General features: G+C 44.8%; 1 protein-coding gene across 4 annotated transcripts in view; it reads left to right on the top strand.

The window, feature by feature from the left end:
* The window catches only part of cpne2 (copine II), a 275,831-nt gene that overhangs the window by 94,827 nt on the left and 156,346 nt on the right, over positions 1-24,658 (top strand). For all 4 annotated transcript variants that reach the window (XM_072279463.1, XM_072279464.1, XM_072279461.1 and 1 more), the window contains 2 exons: positions 15,333-15,419; positions 15,682-15,741. In XM_072279463.1, coding sequence (XP_072135564.1) covers positions 15,333-15,419; positions 15,682-15,741 — 147 coding nt within the window. The remainder of the gene's footprint in view (positions 1-15,332; positions 15,420-15,681; positions 15,742-24,658) is intronic.

Genomic DNA, 24,658 nt, shown 5'->3' with positions numbered 1-24,658 from the left:
CAGTGTATTACTGGCTTGGATGTAGTGGTATTTCTGAAATTTGTCCAGGAATTTCCTGAATCAATATATTGAGGGTCATAACTGGGAGAGTGCAATATCAAACCTGCTGTTAGGGAATGAGGCAGGGCAAGTAATTGAAGTAGTAGTCATAGGGCATTTTGACTCCTGTCACCACAATGCAATTAGTTTTAAGACAGTGACGGAAAACAATAGGACTGTAACCTATGGATCAGTCCTAAACTGAAACAGAGCTAACTTTTGAGGGAATATGGCAGATTCCCGTATCCATGCGTCCCTCCCCACTAACCTCCCCCTCTGCAAATGGAAGAAGTTATACATCTGCCAATGTACTTGCTCCCTCTGCTCATTCAGGGCACCAAACAGTCATTTCAGGTGAGGCAACACTTCACCTGCCAGTTTCTTGGGATCGTCTACTGTATCCAGTGCTCCCAGTGTGGCCTCCCCGACATCAGTGAGACCCAATGTAGATGGGGACCGCTTTGCTGAGCACCTTTGCTCTGCCCACAGGATTTCCTGGTGGCCAACCATTTTAGTTCCAATTTCCAATTCTGACATATCGATCCACGTCCTCCTCTACTGCCACAGTGAAGCCATTCTTGGGCTGATGGAGCAACACCTCATATTCCATCTGGGTAGCCTCCAACCTGATAGCACGAACACCAATTTCTCCAAATCTAGGTTACTTCCTCCATCTCCCCCATTTCCCCCTTCTTCCATTCCTCATTCTGGCTTCCTTCTCACCTCCCCCAATGCCCCTTCCCCTTCCCTTTCTCCCATGCTCCACTCTCCTCTCCTATCAGATTCCTCCTTCTTCAGCCCTTTACCTTTTCCACCTATCACCTTCCAGCTTCTCATTTCATTCCCCCTCCCCCACCCATGTTGCCTCACCTATCACCCTCTAATTTGTATTTCTTTCTATCCCCCCCCCCAACCTTCTTATTCTGGATTCTTCCCCCTTGCTTTCCAGTCTTGGTGAAGGGTCTCAGCCCAAAACATTGACTGTTTAGCCCTTCCCATCGGTGCTGCCTGATCTGTTGAGTTCTTCCGGCATTTTGTGTACGTGTTACTCTAGCAGATGTTGTTTGGGTGAGCCTGTTTGAAGAGAAAGGAATGAGATGCTGTTTTTAAAAGTGTGAAGTAGATTAAGTTTAAAAGATAAGCATTAGCCTTATTTGCAACACATACCCAAAGCATGCAATATCAAGTACCCCTGTGGCCATTCCTCTCAATAATAAGTGTACCACTTTGGATACTTTTGGGGGACGGCCTATCCAGGGGAAGCCCCAGCGACCAGATTTCCAGTACTGAGTCTAGTGCTGTGGCTCAAAGGGAAGAGGGAGAGAGGACTGCAGTATGATAGAGGATTCCATGGTTAGAGGAGCAGACAAGAGGTTTAGTAGATGTGAAAGAGACACCCCTGTGGTATTTTGCCTCCCAGGTGCCAGGGTCAGGGACTCTCTGGAGTAATCTCTGGATTGCTGCCTGTGCCACGCACCAGTGAGGTTAAAAATAGGATTTTTTGCCAGATGAATGTGTGGCTGAGGAATTGGTGCAGGGGTCAGGGGTTCAGATTTCTGGGTCATTGGGATCGCTTCTGGGGAAGGTGCGACCAGGTAAAGGAATTCAAAATGAGGGGCTCAAGTTTAGGATGAGAGTGGAAAGACTTAAAAGGGATCTGAGGGGCAACTTCTTCAAGCAGCGGGTGGGGAGTGTATAAAATGAGCTGCCAGAGGAGATGGGTGAGGCAGATACAATGGTCTCATTTCGGAAGCACTTGGATAGGTACACGGCAGGGCAGGCTTTGAGGGAGATGGGCTAAATGCGGGAAATTGAGACTAGCTATGTGGGTACAGCAGTCAGCATGGACTCATTGGGCTAAAGGGCATGCGTCCATACTATATTGCTTTATTGTTCTATGAACCTAGTACCTGATATTTTCACCCTTTAGAAAAAAGACCATTTATCCTATCTAAGCCTCAAATGTTTTTATATACTTCTATCAGTTCGCCTCCAATGCTCCAGGGAAAACAGACAAGTCTATCCAATCACAAACAAGAGATCTACTCCTCATCTTTTTTTCTCCAGTCCTGCTGAAGGGTCTCGGCCTGGAACATCAGCTGTGCTCTTTTCCGTAGATGCTGCCTGGCCCGTTGAATTCCTCCAGCATTTAGTGTGTGTGTCAAGTCTATCCAATCTCTGTTTATAGCAAATACCATCTAATCCAGATGACATCCTAATGAGACTTTTCTGCACCTTCTCCAAAACCTCCACATCCATCCTGGAGCGCTATGACCGCAACTACAAGCGTTACTCCAAATGCAGCCAAACTGAAGTTTAATGACTCCCCAACTTCCACTACTCGAGGTTGACTTGAGTTGCTGCTTGGGCCAATGGAGGCACAGTCAGCACTTGCTGGCTGGATGCTGGAGACATGAGAGTCAGAGGAAGACACCAAGGAGAATGGGCAAGACCTGACTTGAAACCGTTTAGTCTTTGCCTCCCTAATCATCAAGGGCTCCAACGGTCTAATATTGTCAGCTTTCGCCCACCAGTGGGTTTAGCACTTCCGGGTAACACTACAGAACAGGCAACACTCTTCCTGCTACTGAAGAGTGCTGCAGTGGAGTAAATGGATTTTGCATTGACGGGAATGGTCTTGGGCAGTGCTCCCAGGAACCTGGAGGCTTGGGCATGCTCATGACGGGAACACTCACAAGAGGCCTGCTCTTTGTGTGCAGGGGCCAGAGAGATCCTGAGAAAGGCCAGGCACACGTAGCAGCAGGTTTTTAGGGAGGTATTTGTGTAAGGGTGTGAGCGCAGTTGCATTAGGCAAGCCTGCTCTGCTTACGTCTCTGGGCTGCTCTTCTCTCCTTGAGAACGACGTCTGGGAGAATGCAATGCAGCAGAATTGTGACAAAGATCAGCAACAGAAGCCTTGGAATAACCATGAAGCTGGAAAACTGAGAGTGACTGTGACCCTGAACAGAGCTGTCCAGGTACGTGTACAGGGCATAATTGAGGTGACAGGACATCACAGACCTCAGGGAGGACAAGTCAGTCAGTTTGAGTGTTCGGCTGTAAATTACATTATTTCCAGGAAAATGAGCTTAGTAAAAACTGGCTGTTCTATAAATAAGATATGTTGTTTTTCAGACCAATTGTAAACCTCACTGCAGAGAAATTTTTGTGGCATTGCTGTTGATGTTGTTTGAGGAAGTTTAAGCCAGGGAAATGGACTGGGACAAAAAAGCTACCTGAGAGTCAGGAGTTGAATCTCTCTGCAGGGACTCGGGTGCCTAGAGAATGAACAGTTTTGTTCTAGGAGTTCAGCAGCTTTCAGTTGTCCAGCACCTTTATTTTTGGAGGCGTAAAAGAAAGAATTTCCGGGCCAACATACTCTGATGTTGATGGGGTGAGTTTCTAGGCAGATACTTGATTAAACTTCACACATACAGTTTCCTCTTTTGTTATTTTTAAATTATGTGATTATTTTGTGTTTGATCCCCCCACTTCAGCTCAACCTGAATGGCAAGTTCTTTAGCCTGCCCACCACTCCCAGCCCCGAACTCTGAAACTCCCAGCCTAAGCTCTTCCTTTCAAAACCTCTTCATTTTGCTCTGAGTTACTCCCTGAAGGCTCATCGTCACCTGCCACACATGCAAGGGTATGTTTCTCGTGCCTATTTTTTTAGGGCCTCCAAATGAGAACAGGCTGAATTGCTGTTTTTTTTCCCCACTGTCCCTGTGAGACGTTACCCAGTTGTAAAATTTCAGCAGAAACCTCTTTATTTCGAGTGACCCTCCCCAACCCTTCTGAAAAAAGCCAGGTGTGGTTGAAAAGGTAGACAATCAACTGCATTCCCTTGGCAGGAGATGTTAGCTTGTGAATAGAAGTGAAAGTTACAGAAGTTATTCTGCTCTTTGCAAAGGGTGAATGACAAATTCAGTGAAGCTAAGGTTTGGATACAGTGAATTTTAAAGTGATGTTATTACATTACTTTGGCCATGACTCAGAGCCAGCACAACATGAATAGCAATGTACTTTCTTATGTAAAGCTTCACTTCATCACACTGCATGGTACAGATCGATTGTGCTTCTTCACAGGTGTCTGCCTGCCTTGGTCATGTAATCATTAGTGGTAGGTTGCACATGTAAAACCGATGTTGTGTCCTGGCCATTTAAAGAGAATGTGTATGTGTTGAGGATGATGAGCGGAATTTTTAAGTGCACGTGGCCAGAACTGGTCCTGGATTTTCCCCTAACTGGTTACTTGGGGGAGGGCAGGGCATTGTGTTGGGCAGTGGTATTGGGCATCACACACTGACACAAAATGCTGGAGGATCTCAGGAAGTCGGGCAGAATCTGTGGAGGAGAATGACCATCTGGTGGCGTTTCATGCCATTTAAAGTGGATCAGCAGCTCTGCTCATTATTTTTATATGTTTGTATCTTTCTGATTCAAGGCAGTATCCCTACATCTGTCTCAGTTGTTAGTAAAATACAATTATTATTTCCAGTGAGGCAACATTAACTTCCCTATTCTCCCCCATGTGACATAGCCACTCTTACTTTCACAGCTTTGGCATCTTTTGCTGTGAATTCTGTAAACTGCACTTCTCCTGTTGAGGTGCCAAGATTTCCTGTCTAAGTTGCCAGTTCTTGCTGACTGGGATTGGAGAGTGCCTCTTTCCAGGTACACATTCATTGACACAGTCGTTCATTGTAAGTTACTTAGCAGCATCTGAGGGGAGTAATTGACACCGTTTAACCCTCCCAGACTTGCTGCACAGTCCAGCTGAATCAGAAATACAATTACACGCTTTCCATTGCTGACTACATTTTTCTGGGGCAGCTTCCTTGGATGTGTTGCAGATGGATTAGCAGCCAGCCAGAGCCCCTATTGCTTAAAGATTAAATAGACTAGTGCAAAATGGCCATATTGTGGACGCTGGAAATCTGAATCAAAAGCCGAAAACGCTGGGCAAACTCAGCACACCACACATCTGCTGGAGGATATACCATCAATGTTTATTTCCTTTCCTCACCCTGTGTATATCAGTCTGACCCGCTGGGCAATCCCACTACCTTATTATGGACAACACACCATATATGCTGCTAATTATCCTACCTTAACCACTTATCTTTTTACTTCCTCTCCCTTCCCTCCTCTTCTATTCCCCACTCTGGCCTCTTACCTCTTCTCCTCCCTACCTATCACCTCTCCCTGGTGTTCCTCCTTCTTCCCTTTCTCCTATGGTCTACTCTCCTCTCCTATCAGATTCCTTCCTTTCCAGCCCATTATGTTTCTCGCCCAACTGGCTTCACTTATCACCTTCTAGTTAGTCCTCCTACTTTTTTTATTCTGGCATCTTCCCCCTTTCTTCCTAGTACTGAGAAAGGGTCTCGGCCCAAAACATCGACTGTTTATTCATCTCCATCGAAGCTGCCCAATCTGCTGAGTTCCTCCAACATTTTGTGTCTGGATTTCCAGCATCTGCTAATCTCTTGTGTTCACATCCTGCCTTCTGCAATTTTGGTTCATCCTATTACAGCATGCTCTTTGTACACTTCGCCCATCAGAAAACTGACTTTTCCAGTTCTCATGCAGGTTCACACTCCTGAACCATTGACTGTCTCCTTCTGCAGATCCTGACTTGCTTTACACACACAAAATGCCAGAGGAACTCAGCAGGTCAGGCAGCATCTATGGAGGGGAGTAAGTGGTCAATTTTTTAAGCCAAGACCTTTCATCAGGACTTCTACCTAGTTTGTTCACCTTTCCCCAGTTTTTGTTTATTATTTTCCATCTGGTCAATCTTGCTGTACGTTTCTGAAACATGGACTATAACACCAGAACTCCAAAGAAACTTAGAAACAACAGAAACGTGATTTCTTAGAAGAATGCTGAAAGTATCATATAGAGATAGGGTAACTAATGAGACAGTACTCCAACGTGCCCATACAAAAAGATCTTTAATGAGAACATTAAATGAGAGGAAACTTAAATTCCTGGGCCATGTCATCAGAAAGGGAAAAATAGAATGCCTTACATTACAAGGCAGAATGCCTGGGAAACATGGAAGAGGAAGGCAAAGAAGAAAATATATGGACACTTTGAAAGAACCAACAGATCCAAGTGTGGGAGATATCATTGACACTGCGAGGGATCGTTAGATGTGAAGAACCATGATTGCCCAAACGTGTAACGCGCAAGGCACATGAAGAAGAAGATGATTATTTTCCAGGTCTTTATACTTCCAAAATCTCCTTCCACTCCTTGGACCCAACATTGTCATAGCCACTCAACTGCATTAATTTGTGTCATCCTGCTTGTCACAGGCTTTTTATTGACTTCAAGAAAGATGGATTTCAGAGCGGTATGTTAGTGTAGCAGTTAGCACAACGTTTTATAGCACCAGCTGTAAAATCGATCAACGTTGAATTCCCGCCGCTGTCCATTAGGGGTTTGTACGTTCTCCCTGTGAGCCTGTGGGTTTCCTTACACAATCCAAAGATGTACATTTGGAGTTAGTAAGATTTGGTGTGCTGTGTTGGTGCCCCAAGCATGGCAACACTTGTGGCATATCCTCAGACTGTGTTGGTGATTGTTGACAGAAACAGTGCATTTCACTACGTTTTGATATACGTGCGACAAAGAAGACCAATCTTTTTTTTTCAGGTGCTTAGCACAAGCAACATTTACATGAATCACCACACTTTATGGCTTTGAATTACTTGGTATTAAAAAAACAGACCAAATTGGTCCCAGTTCAAACCTGGCCAGCTCCTTGCATGCTTTCCGTTTGTGCTGGGTTGAGCATTGAGCGGGCACCTCAGTGTCGTTAAAAAAAACAGGCAAAATTCTGAAGAAATGGCAGAGGTGTCACCCAATGTGCCACAAGTCCCAGAAAGGAACAACAACACAAGCACTCTGCTTTGAGTGTTTTCTTCACAATATGCTTTTTAAAGAAAAAAAATAGTCAAAAACAAGGTGCTGGAAATATTTACTTGACCAGGTAGCTGGATTTTCAATTACAGTCAGCCCCCCATATCCGCAGATCGAAAATATTCGGGAAAAAAAATTCCAGTAAGTTCCAAAAAGCAAAACTTGAATTTGCTGCACGCCTAGCACTACGCTGAATCCATGCGAATGGAGTGATGTGTAGGCATAGCCTGCTGTAGCCTCCCGCCATTTCACAGATCCTCAATCTCTCTCCAGCACTCGTCGTTTGAGCGTTGTTCGTCTCGCGTCTCGTTCATTCTCTACTTGTGTTGTGAGCGAGAGGAAGGAGTTTAAAGCTAGTAAGGGATGGCTGGCTGGCTGTGTAAAGCGCTACAGCCTCGAGAACTTAAAGATCACGGGAGAATCGGCATTGGCTGATGCCGAGGCAACATCAGCGTTCCCAGAAGAGCCACAATGGTTGCATCTGTACTGAACATGTACAGACTTTTATTACAGAACATGTATTGTCATTTACTTGACACAACCAGATGGTGAACGGGGCTGAACAGCTTTAAAAAAAAATACATAGTCGGAAAGTAGAAGATCGGTTTAGAGGCATGGGATACTGTAGAGAGAAGGAAAGAACAAAGGGGAAGGTCTGAAATAAAGTGAAGGACGGTAGTAATAAAACGTGTGAGGCCATTGGTTCTTAATTGTCACCCAAGTTCATAGAGTTTATAAACAAATATGTGAGATGTCAGGAGCACTAGGGATATATGCATTTTACTCAAAGCCCTTTATGGACTGTCTCTGAAACTTTCCAAAAAACATTATTGCTTCTAAGTGTGTAGTTGGTTGCATGCCTTGATTCTTAAGAGGGTAGGAGGCTTTACTAAAATCACTGCTAATATGTGATATTATACTGACTACATTGTGCCACCCCCTTTTTATGTGAAAATACTGATTTATCACAATTATTACGAGCTGAAGTTCTGAGTTACTGATTTCAGTGTGCTTGGTGATTTTTCACAGCTATGCTGGTGCTGCTCGTGTTGAAGGCATAGATCCAAAAGGGGAATTTCTCTGATGGGGTGAAACTGCAGCATAGAGGGCATGGGTACTGTTGGAGTAACGTGTCTGAGCAGAACAACCTTTACATGGTCAGAAACACACTGACTCTGTTACAAAAGGACTTGGACAGCTATCGAGCTGGATTGATGCCAGATACGTCCAGGCTCTCGAAGTTTTTTGCTGTTCTCCTGAGCATGTGTACTAGCATTAAAAGGTCAATGTGGATCAAGGAATTTTGCCACAGTTTTCAAAGGATCATTCCTAAATTTACATAGTCATGATGTACTCTGAGCTCCATCACCATGTCTATGATCTGCCAGATCACAAGCTGTTCCATCACAATCTCCATCCTGCAGACTGAAACATATTTCCCTGTTGCCTGTATGCTGGACACTTAATCACCTCTCCTTTGCTTGCTCTACCAAACCTGGGTCCTCTGTCCATTACTAGTTCAGTGGACGTAAGCCCTGTGTGGGTTGTGGGTTTGTTCTATTGGTCAGGATGGCTGCAGTTCAATGTTTCATGGTGAGGTTCAATCGATCTTCCATGACCTCTTTCCTCAATACCTCTTTCATCATGAAAAGTAACTTACCGTTTCTCCATTTGAATCTGGGTAGTAAGGGGAAGTAAAGTAATAATTCTATTACATTTCTCTTTGTTATTTAAATGTAATAGTCTAATCTATGGACCACTATCTGATACAACTCCTCTGGAAGTCTGTGCTGTGAGATTATGACTCCTCTATCTCACATTTGAAAGTACAACAAAAAACAAGATGCTGGAAAACAACACACCATTTAACATCCATGGCAAGAGGAAGAGTTAACACTTCAGGTCAAAGGTACTTCATCACAACTAAGACAGAGAGAATCAAGTTTGCTTTTGAAGAAGGGAATTTGTGGGAAAAGAATGGAACTAAGAAGGGGAATTTCTCTGATGGAGTAAAACTGGTGATCGACTGCAGCAGTTAAAATCAGATTCAGCTTCTTTGCTTTGGAGTAAAAAGGGATTCCACACAACTTTTGTCAACTTTGGGGGTGGAGATTTGACAGCTGGGAGCAGGACTTTGTTCACTCTCTACTGTGCTTTATTTCTGTTGTAACACTCGTTGCATCTAGTGGCATGATCTTGGGGGGTGCTGCCTCCTCTCCGGCCAAACTTTAGCACTCTTGTTTGGGTGGTTGCTGCGTGTGGTGTCTCCTGTGTAACATCCGTACCCCGAAATAATATTCAGTGCACAATGTGCAGTTAAACAATTAAGGTTTTATATTTAAGTATGGGGTTAGTAGTGAAACAAAAGAAAAGGAAAACAAATAAAAGGTGCCAATAATCTCATAATCATGTCCAGTGCACAAACGTTGGAGCTCATGGATTCCCTTTCGCTGATCCTCCTTCGCACATCGTCGACCCCTGGGCTCCCGCTCCGAGCCCAGGACTAGCGGGTCCGGCAACCGTCTCCTCAAGCCACGTCTTCTCTCTTCATCCTCTTCGTGCCTTCTCCCCAAAGCCCACACAACTAACAGTTTTCACACAGACAGAAAGAATAACATCTATTCCAATTGGTTAGCAAATGAATACAAGTCCTGTTATCACTAATTCTAACACAAACATGCTGTTACAGAGAACATTACCTCATCAGTTAACATTACAGAGAAGCCGTTTCATTATTAGCCTTAGCAAGTAACATGAAAGAAGAAACCCTTACACAATGTTTTCAGAGACATTTAAATACTTTTGAAATTTTATTAAATAACTCAAATAAACTTTAAATGCATATTGATACTATGCATTGATACTATGCAAACAGCTGATAAGCATCTATTTTCCCTTTTATCCTCTGATTTGTTTAAAGGAATGCTTATGGTTTTTCCATTTTCCTGCCCCCTCTTTGCCCCCACCAAAGCCTTGCTCCTTTTTTGCTCCCACCAAAGCCTTGTCCCCTTTTTGCCCCATGGATGGAAGGGGTATGGGGTCTATGGTCCAGGTGCAGGTCAATAGAACTAGGCAAAATAATAGGTTTGGCACTGACTAGATGGGCTGAAGGACCTGTTGCTGTGCTGAATTGCTGGTGCCAGCCAGGACCTGGGGAGATCACACCTAGAATACTGCTTACTCCTCTGAGGTGCCTAGCTGAGAATGAATTCACTTATGATAGGGTGCAACAAAGCTTCACCCTATTCCCAGAGGTTAGCTTTGTCACATAACGAAAGAGGAAGCACATTAGGCTTCTACTGAGTTCAGAAGAACAAGAAGTGTCCCCATTAGGAACAAAAAGTATTCCTACAGAGCTTGGTGGAATAGCCATAGAGCTGATGTCTCCCTTACTCGTGCGTCCAGAACCAAGGGTCAAAATTTTCAACATTAGAAATCAGCCATGCTGAACTGGGATCTTCCTTTGTACTACAGCGTACCTTTGGAATTCAGTACCAAATCTTTCTGCGATCTCAGTCTCACAGAATCAGTCACCATCAAAAGTGTCCTGAGCAGCAGCATCATGCCTGGTATGGGAATTGTAAGGTATCCGACTGCAGATTCCTGCAAAGGATTGCAAGGACTGCTGAGAGGGTCTCTCTTACACCCATCAGAGATATTTGTCAGAAGAGCCGCCTACGCAGGGCTCTTGGGATTGTCATGATCCCTCCTCTCTGTCCAACAATCTCTTTGACCCCCTACCATCAGGCAGGAGCTACCACAGCATTAGGACAAGTACTGTTACGATGGGAAACAGCGTCTTTTCCCAGGCCGTAAAACTACTGAACTCCCTGCCACCACCCAGGTCTCATCATGTATGAAGCACCAGTAGCCTTATACTGTTTACTTTATAACCTGTGTCATAAATCAACTTTGTTATTTGTTCATTTAATTGCATAATATTACTTTATGTGTTGTGTGTGTTACATAATTGTGCTTCTCGTCTGGATGAACGTTGTCTCATTTGGCAATGTATGTGTGTATAGTCTCATTTGGCGGTGTACGCGGGTATAGTTGTCTCATTTGGCAGTGTACGCGGGTATAGTTGTCTCATTTGGCGGTATACGTTTATATAGTTGTCTCGTTTGGCGGTGTACGTGGGTATAGTTGTCTCATTTGGCGGTGTACGTGAGTATAGTTGTCTCATTTGGCAGTGTACACAGGTATAGTTGTCTCATTTGGCAGTGTACGCGGGTATAGTTGTCTCATTTGGTGGTGTACGCGGGTATAGTTGTCTCATTTGACGGTGTACGCGGGTATAGTTGTCTCATTTGGCGGTGTACGTGAGTATAGTTGCCTCATTTGGCGGTGTATGCGGGTATAGTTGAATGACAATAAACTTGAACTGAACTTGGACAATTCAGCTCAATCTTATATCAAAGTTTTCACCAGCACTGGAATGGGAGGGATCTCCTTGCCCACCACCAGGTATTGCAGCCCGTTTCCTCATCACCCATCTTCATCATCACTCTCAACTGCATCATGGTTAAAGCAAAAATCAAGCCTGCCATCTCCACTGGCAATAATAATCAGATGATCTTCCATCTGTTTTGTTGTTTGAGAATACGCAGCCGGACACGTGATAAATATGCTGCTCTTCCTTTGCGATTGCATCATGAGAACATTGGTACCTACCTGAGACACCACCCAGTACCTTGGTTTTATACTTTTATACTTTATACTTCATTGTCGCCAAACAATTGATACTAGAACGTACAATCATCACAGCGATATTTGATTCTGCGTTTCCCACTCCCTGGATTACAAAAATTAAATATTAAAAATATTAAAAGTAGTAAAAGTTAGTAAATATTAAAAATTTAAATTATAAATCATAAATAGAAAATAGAAAAATGGAGAGTAAGGTAGTGCAAAAAAACCGAGAGGCGGGTCCGGATATATGGAGGGTACGGCCCAGATCCAGGTCAGGATCCATTCAGCAGTCTTATCACAGTTGGAAAGAAGCTGTTCCCAAATCTGGCCGTATGAGTCTTCAAGCTCCTGAGCCTTCTCCCGGAGGGAAGAGGGACGAAAAGTGTGTTGGCTGGGTGGGTCATGTCCTTGATTATCCCGGCAGCACTGCTCCGACAGCATGCGGTGTAAAGTGAGTCCACGGACGGAAGATTGGTTTGTGTGATGTGCTGCGCCGTGTTCACGATCTTCTGCAGCTTCTTTCGGTCTTGGACAGGACAACTTCCATACCAGGTTGTGAATCACCCTAGAAGAATGCTTTCTACGGTGCATCTATAAAAATTAGTGAGGGTTTTAGGGGACAGGCCAAATTTCTTTAGTTTTCTCAGAAAGTAAAGGCTCTGGTGGGCCTTCTTGGCAGTGAACTCTGCTTGGTTGGACCAAGTCAGGTCATTTGTGATATTGACCCCGTGAACTTAAAGCTTTTGACCTGTTCCACTTGCGCACCACCGATGTAAATTGGGTTGTGCAGTCCGCTACTCCTTCTGAAGTCAACAACCAATTCCTTCGTCTTGCTGACCTTCAGGGATAGCTTATCGTCTTCGCACCATGCCACCAGGTTCTTAATTTCCTCTCTGTACTCAAACTCATCATTACCCTAGATACAGCCTACAATTGTGGTGTCATCAGCAAACTTATATATATTGAGTTTGATGGAAACTTGGCTACACAATCATGGGTGTACAGTGAGTACTGCAGGGGGCTGAGTACACAGCCTTGTGGGGCACCGGTGCTCAGAGTGATTGTAGAGGAGAGCTTGTCTCCTATTTTTACAGCCTGGGTCCTGTCTGTGAGGAAGTTGAAGATCCATTTACAAAAATGTATCCAAACGACCCCACCTACGCTTTGTGGCCCTGCCTCAGTGTTGACTTTGAAGGCAACATGGAAATTGTCTGAAAATCTCTGGAATAAGATTCAGATAATGAACTGATAACGATGGGTTCTGGCTCAGTAATAGGCTGATTTCATTTAAACTCATTGGGAAAATACCCCTCGTGGAGGCACAAAATCTTTGAAGAGTTTATACTTCAATCAGTGAACAATTAGCTCAAGTTTTTCTTCCTTCATTTACTGTGAGTGGCAGTCATATGTGGTGAATCACATTCACCAGTGATGTAGTTTCCAACTTCATTTCCATTGGGTGTGTGTGTATGATCCATTTGGGTGGAACCTGGAGAGGTCATTTGGTAATGGGAAAAGTGTGTTAATGTGGCATGCTACACAGGGAGACAAGTCATTCATGCTGGTAAACAGATTGAAGAGCTTTACTGAGATCCACACTTGGTCAAGCTAGGATAGTCTGACTCTGATCTCTGAGGAGTGAGGTAATGCTTGGTGCTCCATTTCGAAGCACACTGTAGACTACTTGCTGCAACAAGAGATGCAGATCTGGTCAAGATCTGGTTCTGTTGAAACACTCATAAGCTTATGGTGAGAGGAAGGAGTTTTAAGGATTTAAGTAGAATTTTATTTATAGAATGAGTTTGATTGATGCCTGGAACTCTCTGTGAGGAGATGGTGGAATCAAAGACAATCATTGTTAAAGAAATACATTTAGACAGTTACAGACCTAAAGTGAGTAAATTGGGTCAGTGTAGATTTGGGCCAAATGCTATGCATGGGCATGGTGGTCTGAAGAGTTATATCACTTTATGACGCATTGCTGAGGGCTTTTAACAAAGACAAAGGTTTGAACCCTCTCCAATTTCAACACACCCTTTCTTAGATAAGGGGCCCAATACTGCTCATCTGGCCGGTCATTTGACTGATCATATCCTGTTTGGATTCTGTGCTATTCCTTGTCCTCCAGGCTCACCCTACAGTACTACTTCAAATTTTTCTACAGCTCTTCCTTCAGAATATGCCATTGTCCCTGCCTCAAATATTCCTGGTAGGAAAACATTCCAGACCTCTCTGCTTATTCACCCACTGGCAAATTTAAATCTATTCTTCCTGTTCCTGCTCTCAACAGGAGATTGCAAATTCCATTCATTGCATCCGCATCCTTCACAATTTTGAATAAAAAGCTCTATTAAATCTCTTGGGCCTAAAACCTAATGAATATATTGGATAAATCTCAAGTCTGTTACACCACCTCCAATTTTACTTTCTTGGTATTGTACTGTCTTGTACCCTCATTGTAACTTTTAAAGTATTTTCTTAATGAAGTGCTGCTTTAATCTGATGGAGGTCCCTTAAAATTTAAGGTACTTACTTCATCTGAAGGTTCTGCAGGTCTTTCAGCAGAGCTGGTCTATTCCAATGTGCTGGGAAAAGACAGTTCTTTGAAATTCTAGCATTTATTGTTTAAGTCTTAGGCTATATCAGAAAGTGAGGTTCCTGCAGCTGGCGTTGGGCTTCATGGTAAAAGAATGGCAGAGAGATCAGTCTGGGGGTTTGATGGGGATTTGCAGGCGCAATGTGATGGAGAAATTCTACTAAGCGGTCGCCCAGTCTGCATTTGGCAATTAGCAAGCCTTCACCACCCTCTCTCAGATGGCACTGGCATTCAGTCTCCCTTCACCCGCCTCCACTCCAGTATGACCACTATCTTTGTTAATTTACCCCCTTCCCTCTTCTCTTAGTCACAGCATGGAAACAACCCAGCACCCATCAGGACCTGTTCCAGTCCATTTTCCTCACCTTCCCTACAATCTATAGTGAACATTTAATGTAAAAACCTGCATCTTTGGAATATCGGCAGAAACCCACAAGACCCCACAGGTCGAACACGCAGCACTGAGAGTTTGGATTGAACCTGAGACACTGAAGATGTGAAGTCACTATGCCACTCACCTGCAAATTAAGGCACAGTTGACCTCTAACTCTTCCCACTTCTGACCTGAAGCAGTTAGTTTCTGCACAGAGACTTTCTAAGCTGCTGATTATTTCTGGGGGCCTTTTATTTTTATTTCGGATTTCCAGATACTGCAGTTTTTTTCCTTTATACTAGCTCCTTGTTCTTAAAGCGTTTAAAGCAGATATCAGCTCATCGTAAGCACGTTCTTGGCACCTCGTCCATATACCTTTGTCATCTGTTTTAATCCTTCTCTGTTCTCTCTGACGGAATGATATACTGTAGGCCAGAGTTATCTCCATGACTACCATTTGTACACTGCTTCTTTTCAGTTGACAGAAGATGCAATAGTGAAGGGATGGAGGTGGATGTTTGTGAGACTCTGGATTCCAGTGGGAAAACATGCAGTCAAAATGAGCCATTTAATTCTTTAGAAAACTTACTGTTAAAAGAAATGATTGGTTTCCAGTTTGCAAAGGAGATAGCCCTCAAAGTATTTTTAAAAGTAACCTCCACTTCTCTTCAACAATCTAAAGAGATTCTCCTTTGCTGCTTTCAGGTAGAATTTGAATGCATTAATTCAAAGAAACAAAAGAAGAAAAAAACTTACAAGAATTCGGGAATAATTGTTATTAAATCATGCAAGGTAAAATTTACATCTTTCTAAGATGCAGCTTTTTGTTCCAAGTCTAATTGCTAGAAAAATTAGCAAAACAATCTATTTTAATAAGATTTCAACAGTCTTAGCACACTAATTATGTGAATAATTTGTGAAGGTTGCCTGCAACAGTGTGACCTGTGGTTATAATAATGTGTAAATTAACTCATTATACAAAAGCCGATAAATTATTTTAAAATATGTAAACGGGACTATACAGATGCTCATGTTCTGGTGTCATTTATTTCAGATCATCAGGAATTATTCCTTTCTGGATTATATCCTTGGCGGTTGCCAGCTGATGTTCACTGTAAGTAGAAGCTTCACTACCTTCCTTAATGCTACCTTGTAAATTTTTGTCAGCAGGCAAATGTGGTATTTTAGTCAGATCCTTAACGAACAAAAAGAAAACCGTGTTGCTGATCATAAGCCATGAAGTTCTGCCTTTGTTGTTGCTGATAGATCGGCCCTTATTACGACTTCTGAGCAACCAATAGATCAGTGAGGTCATGTCACCTTGACTGATTTACTGGATGATTTATGACTCAGTGACACCAGACATTCCTGGATCTAAACTGCAATTTTTACAGTGAGCAACTAACGTAAAGTATTAATGTATATATATCGATGTTCTTTGCTAGATTATGGCAGCCATTTCAGTTGTGGGCCTGCCTTTGCGAATTTGAGTAGAACTCTGGGTCCAGGGTGTTACTGTTTCAGCAACACTTGTGATAGGATGAATCAGATGCTGGGGTTGGCAGGTGGGTGAGGAGACAATAGAATATTGAGCATTGGTGGGGGGGGAGGGTCCAAAGATACTTTCTTGGGAGGTCCCAGTCAGAGGCAGCTGTTGCCCAGTGCCAGAGATTGGGGGCCAGCAGACAGAGGCCGATTACAGCTGTGGAGAACAGAAGAGGCTGAGAGGAGACCAGAGTGTGGGGTAGGAGTGTGTTTTGGTCATCAGAGGATTAAAGGTGAAGGAAAGAAAGGAGAGTTTGCCAGAGAGGAGCGGGGTTGGGGTGGTTGAGGTTAGAGGGGTGGGGGGGGGAAGGGTTTCAGGAGCCCAGAAGTTTGAGACTGAAGGCTTGAACTTCAGAGAGCTGGAGATTCGAAGGCCAGTGGAAGTGGCAAGTGTCAGGGGTCTCGGGAGATTAATGGGCCAGGGCCTCAGCAGAAGACAGAGCTTTGGGGGTGTCAGGGCCTCAGGGATATGGAGGAGCTGGGAGTTTGTGAGGTGAGGTCAAGGGATGAGATTGGTGGGTGGAGAAGATGTCAGTACCATGTCGAGCATTTGGGGCCAAATACAAGAAGGTACCTTGGGGGGGTCCAAGCCACTGCAGCTGTTAAAGTCTAATAGTTCAAGGAGTAACCAACAACAGTCCTTAGGAGAACCCAGCTTAATTTACCCGGTAGGGCTCCAAAAGGAGTGTTATGAGGAGATTGATGATGCTGAACGCACAACTCTTGTTGTGAAGTGTCAGAACGATTCCCTGCGTGATGTGGAACTGCAAAGAAATATTCATTACTCCTTTCACTCCAGTAAAAATGCATTTTCGATTGAATGGCATGGACGCAAGTAACAGTCGACAATCAATTTCTGACACTGTCTTTGGAAAGAGTCAAGCAACAATGTTTTTCTTCTGACACGATATTGAAATGAAGCCTGAAGAGAAGAAATGGGGTCTTGACTTTGTGCTAAAACAGTACTGTGCCAGGGATCCACATTCAGAATCGGGTTTATTGTCACTAAAGTGTTGTGAAATTTGTTGTTTTGCAGCATCAGTATAGTACAATACATAAAATATACTATCAATTACATTACTTATTATATATAATATGTAGTGTAAAGAGAGAACCAAACTACTGGGGCAATGTTCACATATTCGCTGACCATTCAGAAATCTGAAGGCAGATTGAACGAAACTGCTCCTAAAACGTTGAGTGTTTTTGGTTAGATATTAGATTATGAGAAAACTCAGTCCTCGTTTATTGTCATTTAGGAATGCATACATGCATTAAGAAATAATACAATGTTCCTCCAGAGTGATATCACAGAAGAACAGGACAAACCAAAGACTAACACTGACAGAACCACATATTTATAACATATAGTTACAGCAGTACAAAGCAATACCATGATTTGATAAAGAACAGACCATGAGCACGGTAAAAAAAAAAGTCTCAGAGTCCCGAGTAGATCGACTCCCGAGTCCCCGACAGCAGGCGGCAAAAGGGAGAAACTCTCTGCCATAAACCTCCAGGCACCAACAACTGCTGATGCATTGGAAGCACTTGACCACAGCCGACACTGGGTCCGTCCATTCGAAAACTTCGAGCCTCCGACCAGCCCCTCCGATACAGCCTCCCAAGCGCCATCCTCTGCTGAGCACCTTCGACCTAGCCCCGGCCGCCGAAACAAGCAAAGCTGAGGATTTGAAGCCTTCTGCTCCGGAGATTCCGGACCACATAGTAGCAGCAGCAGCGAAGTGTTATAATTAACACTATTGGCACTTATTTTTACCTGCGACTTTCACAGGGAAACGTGCTTGAGCGATGCCAATTATACTCCTTTTCCCTTGGGTGTGCCCAGATGGCAAGTGTCACAATACTTCAGGGGGCAATAGACTGCCCCCGTGTGTTGCTCTGACTCCACATGCCAGTTGGGAGCTTGACCAACTGGAAATCTATGCTTTCATGACCTCACAGGTGGTATCCGTCCTCCCATCGTCCATCCTTGTGTTCAATGCACAGATCATTGAATCATCTCCTTTGTGTTTTTAATGTGATTGAATCCCGCCAGCTCAAATATTAATTGGCTACCGTGTTGGAGCTCGTTATCCCATCTCCGAACTGTGGTCTTTTTGGCTTCTTATCTCCATTTCCCCTCTGTTGATCGTCTGTCCCTCCACTGGCTCTTTATTGGACTTGCCGTTGAAGTAAAACAAATGCCCAGGACCAAGAAAAAGGAGCCTTGACCTGTCGGGCAGTGTTCTGGTGTGTCTTCAGACCGTGATAAATCGTGTTACATCCCAGAAGCCATTTACTGGGTTTCAAGTAAATCAAAGCCAATTATCACATAAGCAAGGGCACTCTCCAGATCACTTAACAAATTTATTTTGGAGATGATGGCTGAGTTATTGCAGAATAACAGGAGTATTGCCTATCATTTGTTATCTTGAAGAGTAAAATAACAAGCTGCCTCCCATCTGAATGTGACATGTGCTTACACACTTGTCCCTTTACGAGCTGTGGGTGTCTGTGAAAATCTGGCTGCCTCTTTATAAAGCTGTTAGGCTGGGAGGATTCTGTGCTGTTTCCTTTTTATAGCTCTCCATCTGAAGCCAAGGTTCATTATAAATTCATAACTGGCAGACTCATTCAGAAAAAAAAGACTCCTGTTTTTATAACTAATGATCACAGAGCCAGCACATTCTTTCCAGATTACCATAGACCTCCTGACAAGCACGTTGCCAGGGTGACTGTCACAACTCACTTCCCTTCATTAGGTAGGATGTTAAAGACAGAAACAGATCACGCTAACGAGATCTGCTAGATCAGTTGTTTCGATCCATGTGAGTTTCCTCCAGTTCCTCATCATCCAACCCGGGCAGCAAATTGTTCCGGAAAGCAAAGTGTTGTAGATGCTGGAAATCTGAAGTAAAAACACCAAAGTATTGTGGAGCTCAACAGGTCAGTCAGCATCAGAGGAGAAAGAAACATTCATCACCAAGCAGCTGTGTAGTTTGTGGTGTGCTGGGGCACAGGCATGTGATGCACCCTCATCATGATTGAAGGGTGAACGACAGAAAAGGTATCCTCCCCTCTGGAAAAGCGGTCTAGAGGTTCACCAAGGGCTGAGGTGAACCCCAGTAGGAGATGGTGACCAGAGAGCCAAACTTCAGGGGTGATGTCCCACAGGTGTCATCACACTGCAGGAAGAAGTTTCATAATTTTGTGCACTGGTATGGTCAGTGGAAACAACCAGCAAGCCCTTCTGGCAACAACATTGCAATCAGGCATCTACGCCACACGGAACACGCAAGTATCATGTGCGCTGCGCACGCACCACACACATGAACCATGACACACATATGCCACTGCTACAACATTACCCACACCAGACACAAATATTTAGCCCTGGATGATGGAGGGTCTCTCTGTCGTCTCTTTGTGTGTGTGTGTGTCTCTCTCTCTCTCTCTCTCTCTCTCTCTCAGTCGTACACATATTCACTCAATGTACTCGTACACACTCACTCGCTCATTTTCACATACTTTCTTCTCATGCACCTAGATACAGTCACATATATGCTTAATCCAAAGCATGTACTCTCACACCAGACACGCACAGACAGGCACAAACACATGCACACGCACAAACACACACAGACGTACAGACACACACATGCACACACAGACACACACACACAGACACATAAACACGCACAGACACACAAACACACACACGCATAGACACAGGCACACACAAACACTGTACCAACCCCTTTTCCTCTCTCACAACAGGAACTGACAGCCCCCATCAGCGATATGTGTAAGTTGCTTTGAAGTAAAGTGCTAGGGTTCAGGAGCTTAACCATCACAGAGCCCAAAGCTGGCCACAGACCAGAGCAATTAAAGATGACAGCGTGCTCATTGTAATCACTCTTGCAATATTCCTCCTCTCCTTCAACACACAAAACCCCTTCCATACAACGTGCAGGTGGTTCAAACATTGCAAAGAAGACACAGTGAGCTTTTATTTTATTCCTTTACGGGATGTGGGTGTCACCAGCTGAGCCAGCATTTATTGCCCGTCCCTAGTTGCCCTTGAGAAGGTGATGATGAGCTGCCTCTCGAACGCTGCGGTCCCTGAGGTGTAGGTACATCCACAGTGCTGGTAGGGAGGGAGTCCCATGATTCTGACCCAGCAACAATGAAGATTTCCAGGTCAGGATGGTGAGTGACTTGGAGGGGGATTTCCAAGTGGTGGTGTTCCCAGGTATCTGCTCTTCTTGTCCTTCTAGATGGTCGTGGTCATGGGTCTGGAAGGTGCTGCCTTAGGAACTTGGGTGTGTTGGTGCAGTGAATCTTGTAGATGGTACACACTATTGCAACTGTTTGTTGTTGGTGGAGGGATTGCATGCTTGTGGAAGGGGTACCAATCAGTGCATCTTGTAGATAGTACACACTGTTGCAACTGTTTGTCGATGGAGGAGGGATTAGATGCTTGTGGAAGGGGTACCAATCAGGTGGGCTGCCTTGTACTGGCTTCTTGAGTGTTGATGGAGCTGCGCTCATCCAGGCGAGTGGTGTGAATGTTACCTGCCACTTGTCAGCCCAATCCTGGATGTTGCCCAGATTCTGCTGCATTTGGGCATGTACTGCTTCACCATCTCAGGAGTCACGAATGGTGCAGAACGTTGTGCAGTCATCTGCAAACATCCCCACTTCTGACCTTATGATGGAAAGAAGGTCACTAGTGAAGCAGCTGAAGATGTTTGGTCCTAGGACACTTCCCTTAGGAACCCCTGCAGTGATGTCCTAAGGATGAGGTGATTGACCTCCAGCTACCACAACCATCTTCCTTTGTGTCAGGTATGGTTCCTACAGGCGGAGGGTTTTTCCCTGATTCTCATTGACTCCATTTTAGCTGGGACACCTTGATCAAATGCTGTCTTGATGTCAAGGGCTATGTTTGGACCAAGGAGGTGATGAGGTCAGGAGCTGACTGGCCTTGACGGAATCCAAACTGGGCAACTGTAGGCAGGTTATTGCCGAGTAGGTGCTGCATGATAGCTCTGTCGATGACCATTTCCATTACTGTACTGTACTGAAGTAGGCTGATAGGGCAGTAATTGGCTGAGATGGACTTGTCCTGTTTCTTGTGTATAGGACATACCTGGGCAATTTTCCACATTGCTGAATAGATGCCAGTGTTATAGCTGTATTGGAACAGCTTGGCCAGTGGCATAGCAAGTTCGGGAGCACAAATCTATTGCTGGGATTTTGTCTGGGCTCATAGCCCTCACAGTACCCACTGTTGTCAGCCGTTTCTTGATATCATGTGGAGTGAATCGGATTGGCTGCGTGTTGACATGTGGGATGCTGGGGACCTCAGGAGGAGGCTGAGCTGGATCATCTACTTGGCACTTCTGACTGAAGATAGTTGCAAATGCCTCAGCCTTATCTTTTGCAGAGGTGTGCTGGGCTCCTCTCATTGAGGATGGGGATATTTGTGGAGCCTCCTCCTCCCAGTGAGTTGTTTGATTGTTCACCACCATTCATGGCTGGATGTGGCAGGACTCCAGAGCTTAGATCTGATCCATTGGTTGTGGGACCACTTTGCTCTGTTTATTACTGACTGCTTATGGTGTTCGGCAGGCAAGTAGTCCTATATTGTGTCTTCACCAGGGTGAACCTCATATTGAGGTATGCCTGGTGCTGTTCCTGGCCTGCCCTCCTGCACTTTTCATTGAACCAGGGTTGATGCCCTGGCCTGGTGGTAATGTCAGAGTGGGGGATATGCCAGGCCATGAGGTTACAGATTGTAGTTGAGTACAATTCTGCTGCTGCTGATGGCCCACAGCGCCTCATAGATGCCCAGTCTTGGGCTGCTAGATCTGTTAGAAGTCTATCCCATTTAGCATGGCGGTAGTGTCACACAACAGTGTAGAGGGTTACTTCAATGTGGAGATGGGATTTAGTCTCCACAAATGCTGTGCGATAGTCATGTCTACCAATACTGTCATGGGCAGATGTTTCCATGGCAGGCGGTCAGTGAGAATGAGGTCAGGTGTGTTTTTCCCTCTTGTTGGTTCCCTCACCACCTGCTGTAGTCCCAGTCTAGTAGCTATGTCCAGTAGGACCTGATCAACTTGGTCTGTGGTGGTACTATCAAGCTAGTCTTGGTGATGGAAGTTGAAGTCCCCACCCAGAATACATTCTGTGCCCTTGCCACACTCAATGCCTCCTCCAAGAGCTGCTCAACATGGAGGAGTACTGATTCCTCAACTGAGGGAGGAGGGTACGTGGTAATCAACAGGACGTTTCATTGTCCATGTTTAACTTGGTGCCATCAGACCTCATGGGGTCTAGAGTCAATGTTGGGAGTTGCTAGGGCAACTCCCTCTCTACTCTATACCACTGTGCCACCAGCTCTACTGGTTCTGTCCTGCCGGTGAGACAGTGCATACCCAGGAAAGGTGATGGAGTCCGCAATGTTAACTGTAAAGTATGATTCTGTCGGTACAACTACGTCAGGCTGTTGCTTGACTAGTCTGTGAGACAGCCCTCTCAACTTCGGCACTAGTCCCCAGATGTTAATAAGGAGGACTTTGCAGAGTCGACAGGGCTGGTTTTGCCATGCTGTTTCCAGTGCTCAGGTTGATGATGGGGTGTCTGTCTGGGTTTGTTTCTTATTATTTTCTTTTTAGTGGTTGGACGCAACTGAATGGCTTGCTAGGCCGTTTCAGAGAGGGTTTAAGAGACAACCACATTGCTGTGGGTCTGGAGTCACCTGTAGGCCAGAGCAGGTAAGGACTGCAGGATTCCTCCCCTAAAGGACATCAGCTGTACCTGATGCTCACATCCCAGTTGCTAAGCCTTGGAAATTAACAGAGCAGCTTCGGTGAGGATCTGCAACTGGAAGGACACCAAACCTGAGTGGATAGGAGTCAGGCCAGGAAAAGTTCTGCTTGGTACAAGAGGCTGGAGGGCTGGCTCTGACTGAATGAAGAGAGTGTGCAACTTGGTGTCTGCCTTACTGGGCTAAGACGATCTGTGATAGCAGCACTCAGGTTAACTGGGTTGTGCAGGTCCAAACCTTTCCCTGAATGTGAGAGCTTTAGTCCTTGGCTTCAGGAAAAGTTAAGTTGGTTTTTGGAGATGGCATTACAGAGGACTGCTCCATGCTGAACAAGGCAAGGGTTCTTGGGAATCATTGGAGCTACATCGTGAAGACAAAGAAGGTGGTCTTTTCAGCTGCAGAGCAGATTGAGTGGATCGGCCACGTGTATGCTGTTGAGTACACAGCAACCAGCTTCAATATGCAATACCACCACCTGTCATGCCCACAGGCCAAGAAGCTCAGCGTGACCATGGTCCTCCCTGCCGCGACAGCAATACCAGCATGATGTCGGCATCCTTGCCTATAGTTGCTGTTAGATCTTTGCTACCTCGGACAGCCTCCATCTGAATGCATTGCCCCTTTGGCGGGTAGCGTTTAGTGTGAGAAGACCCTTGGTGGGAGGGTGGTAGAGAATCATCTCTTTATTCTTAGTCCTTCTGCTCCTCCTCTGGAGATGGTGGCCTTGTCATTGGCTCTGCCATTTTTGCAAAGATGGGGCTTTTCTCCAAAATAATCTGAAATCTCCAGCCCCAAGGTTCTGACTAACTGAAAACTTCACCATCTATGTACAAGATTTACCAACAACAGATGGTCTCTCAAAATAGCATGGAGCAGTGTCATCACTGAAGGAGAGAGGAGACTTTGTTTCCTGTTTGTGGTCTTCACAGTTTGGTCACAGGATGCCCAGACTTGCTGATAACTGTGAGGTTTCCTGTATATTAAAGGCTTTGTCTCTGTGCCTATTCAACTTTCTATGAAGATGGCTTTTGCTTTAGTTTTTCATGTAGGATGACATCAATGTGAATTGTAGAGTTTGCAGAGTATTACGTGTGTGTGTGTGTGTGTGTGTGTGTGTGTGTGTGTGTGTGTGTGTGTGTGTGTGAGTGATGTGTACAAACAATGGGAGCAGAATATTTGCAGTGCCAGAGTGAGTGAAACCACAATGCAGTTTGCAGCTTTGCAGTTTGAAGCACGTCTCTGATTGGTTGAGTGGTGATTGCCTGAGAGACAGCTACTGCCTCTACTCCCAAAGGCTGGCAGTTGTCATGGCAAGCCTAGGCCTGAGTCCATTTGCCCAGGCAAGGAGTCTCTGACTGCCCCTTCAGTCACATGACGTAACAAACTTTGGAACTGCAGCCTGCGAGAGAAAGGAGAAAACAAGCCTGGAAAGGGAAGAGCAGCTCAGCTCTAGCCAAGTTCTCTTTCTTTGTCTTCTGTGCTGTCTCTATCCCTGCCTCCCTCCTCAGTCGGGTTCCAATTCGGGACCCATTAATTCCAATGAGCCGTTGAAACTACAGATTGCTAATGGAGAGTCCACAGCAAGCTCTGAATAAAGCACAGGGGATGGACACAGCAATACATTAGAATGAGCTGACCATTATTT

Source organism: Mobula birostris, chromosome 15 (assembly GCF_030028105.1).
Source record: "Mobula birostris isolate sMobBir1 chromosome 15, sMobBir1.hap1, whole genome shotgun sequence".
NCBI classification, from domain to species: Eukaryota; Metazoa; Chordata; class Chondrichthyes; order Myliobatiformes; family Myliobatidae; genus Mobula; species Mobula birostris.
Note: the sequence above shows the minus strand (reverse complement) of the source record. Positions and strands in the feature narration are given on the sequence as shown.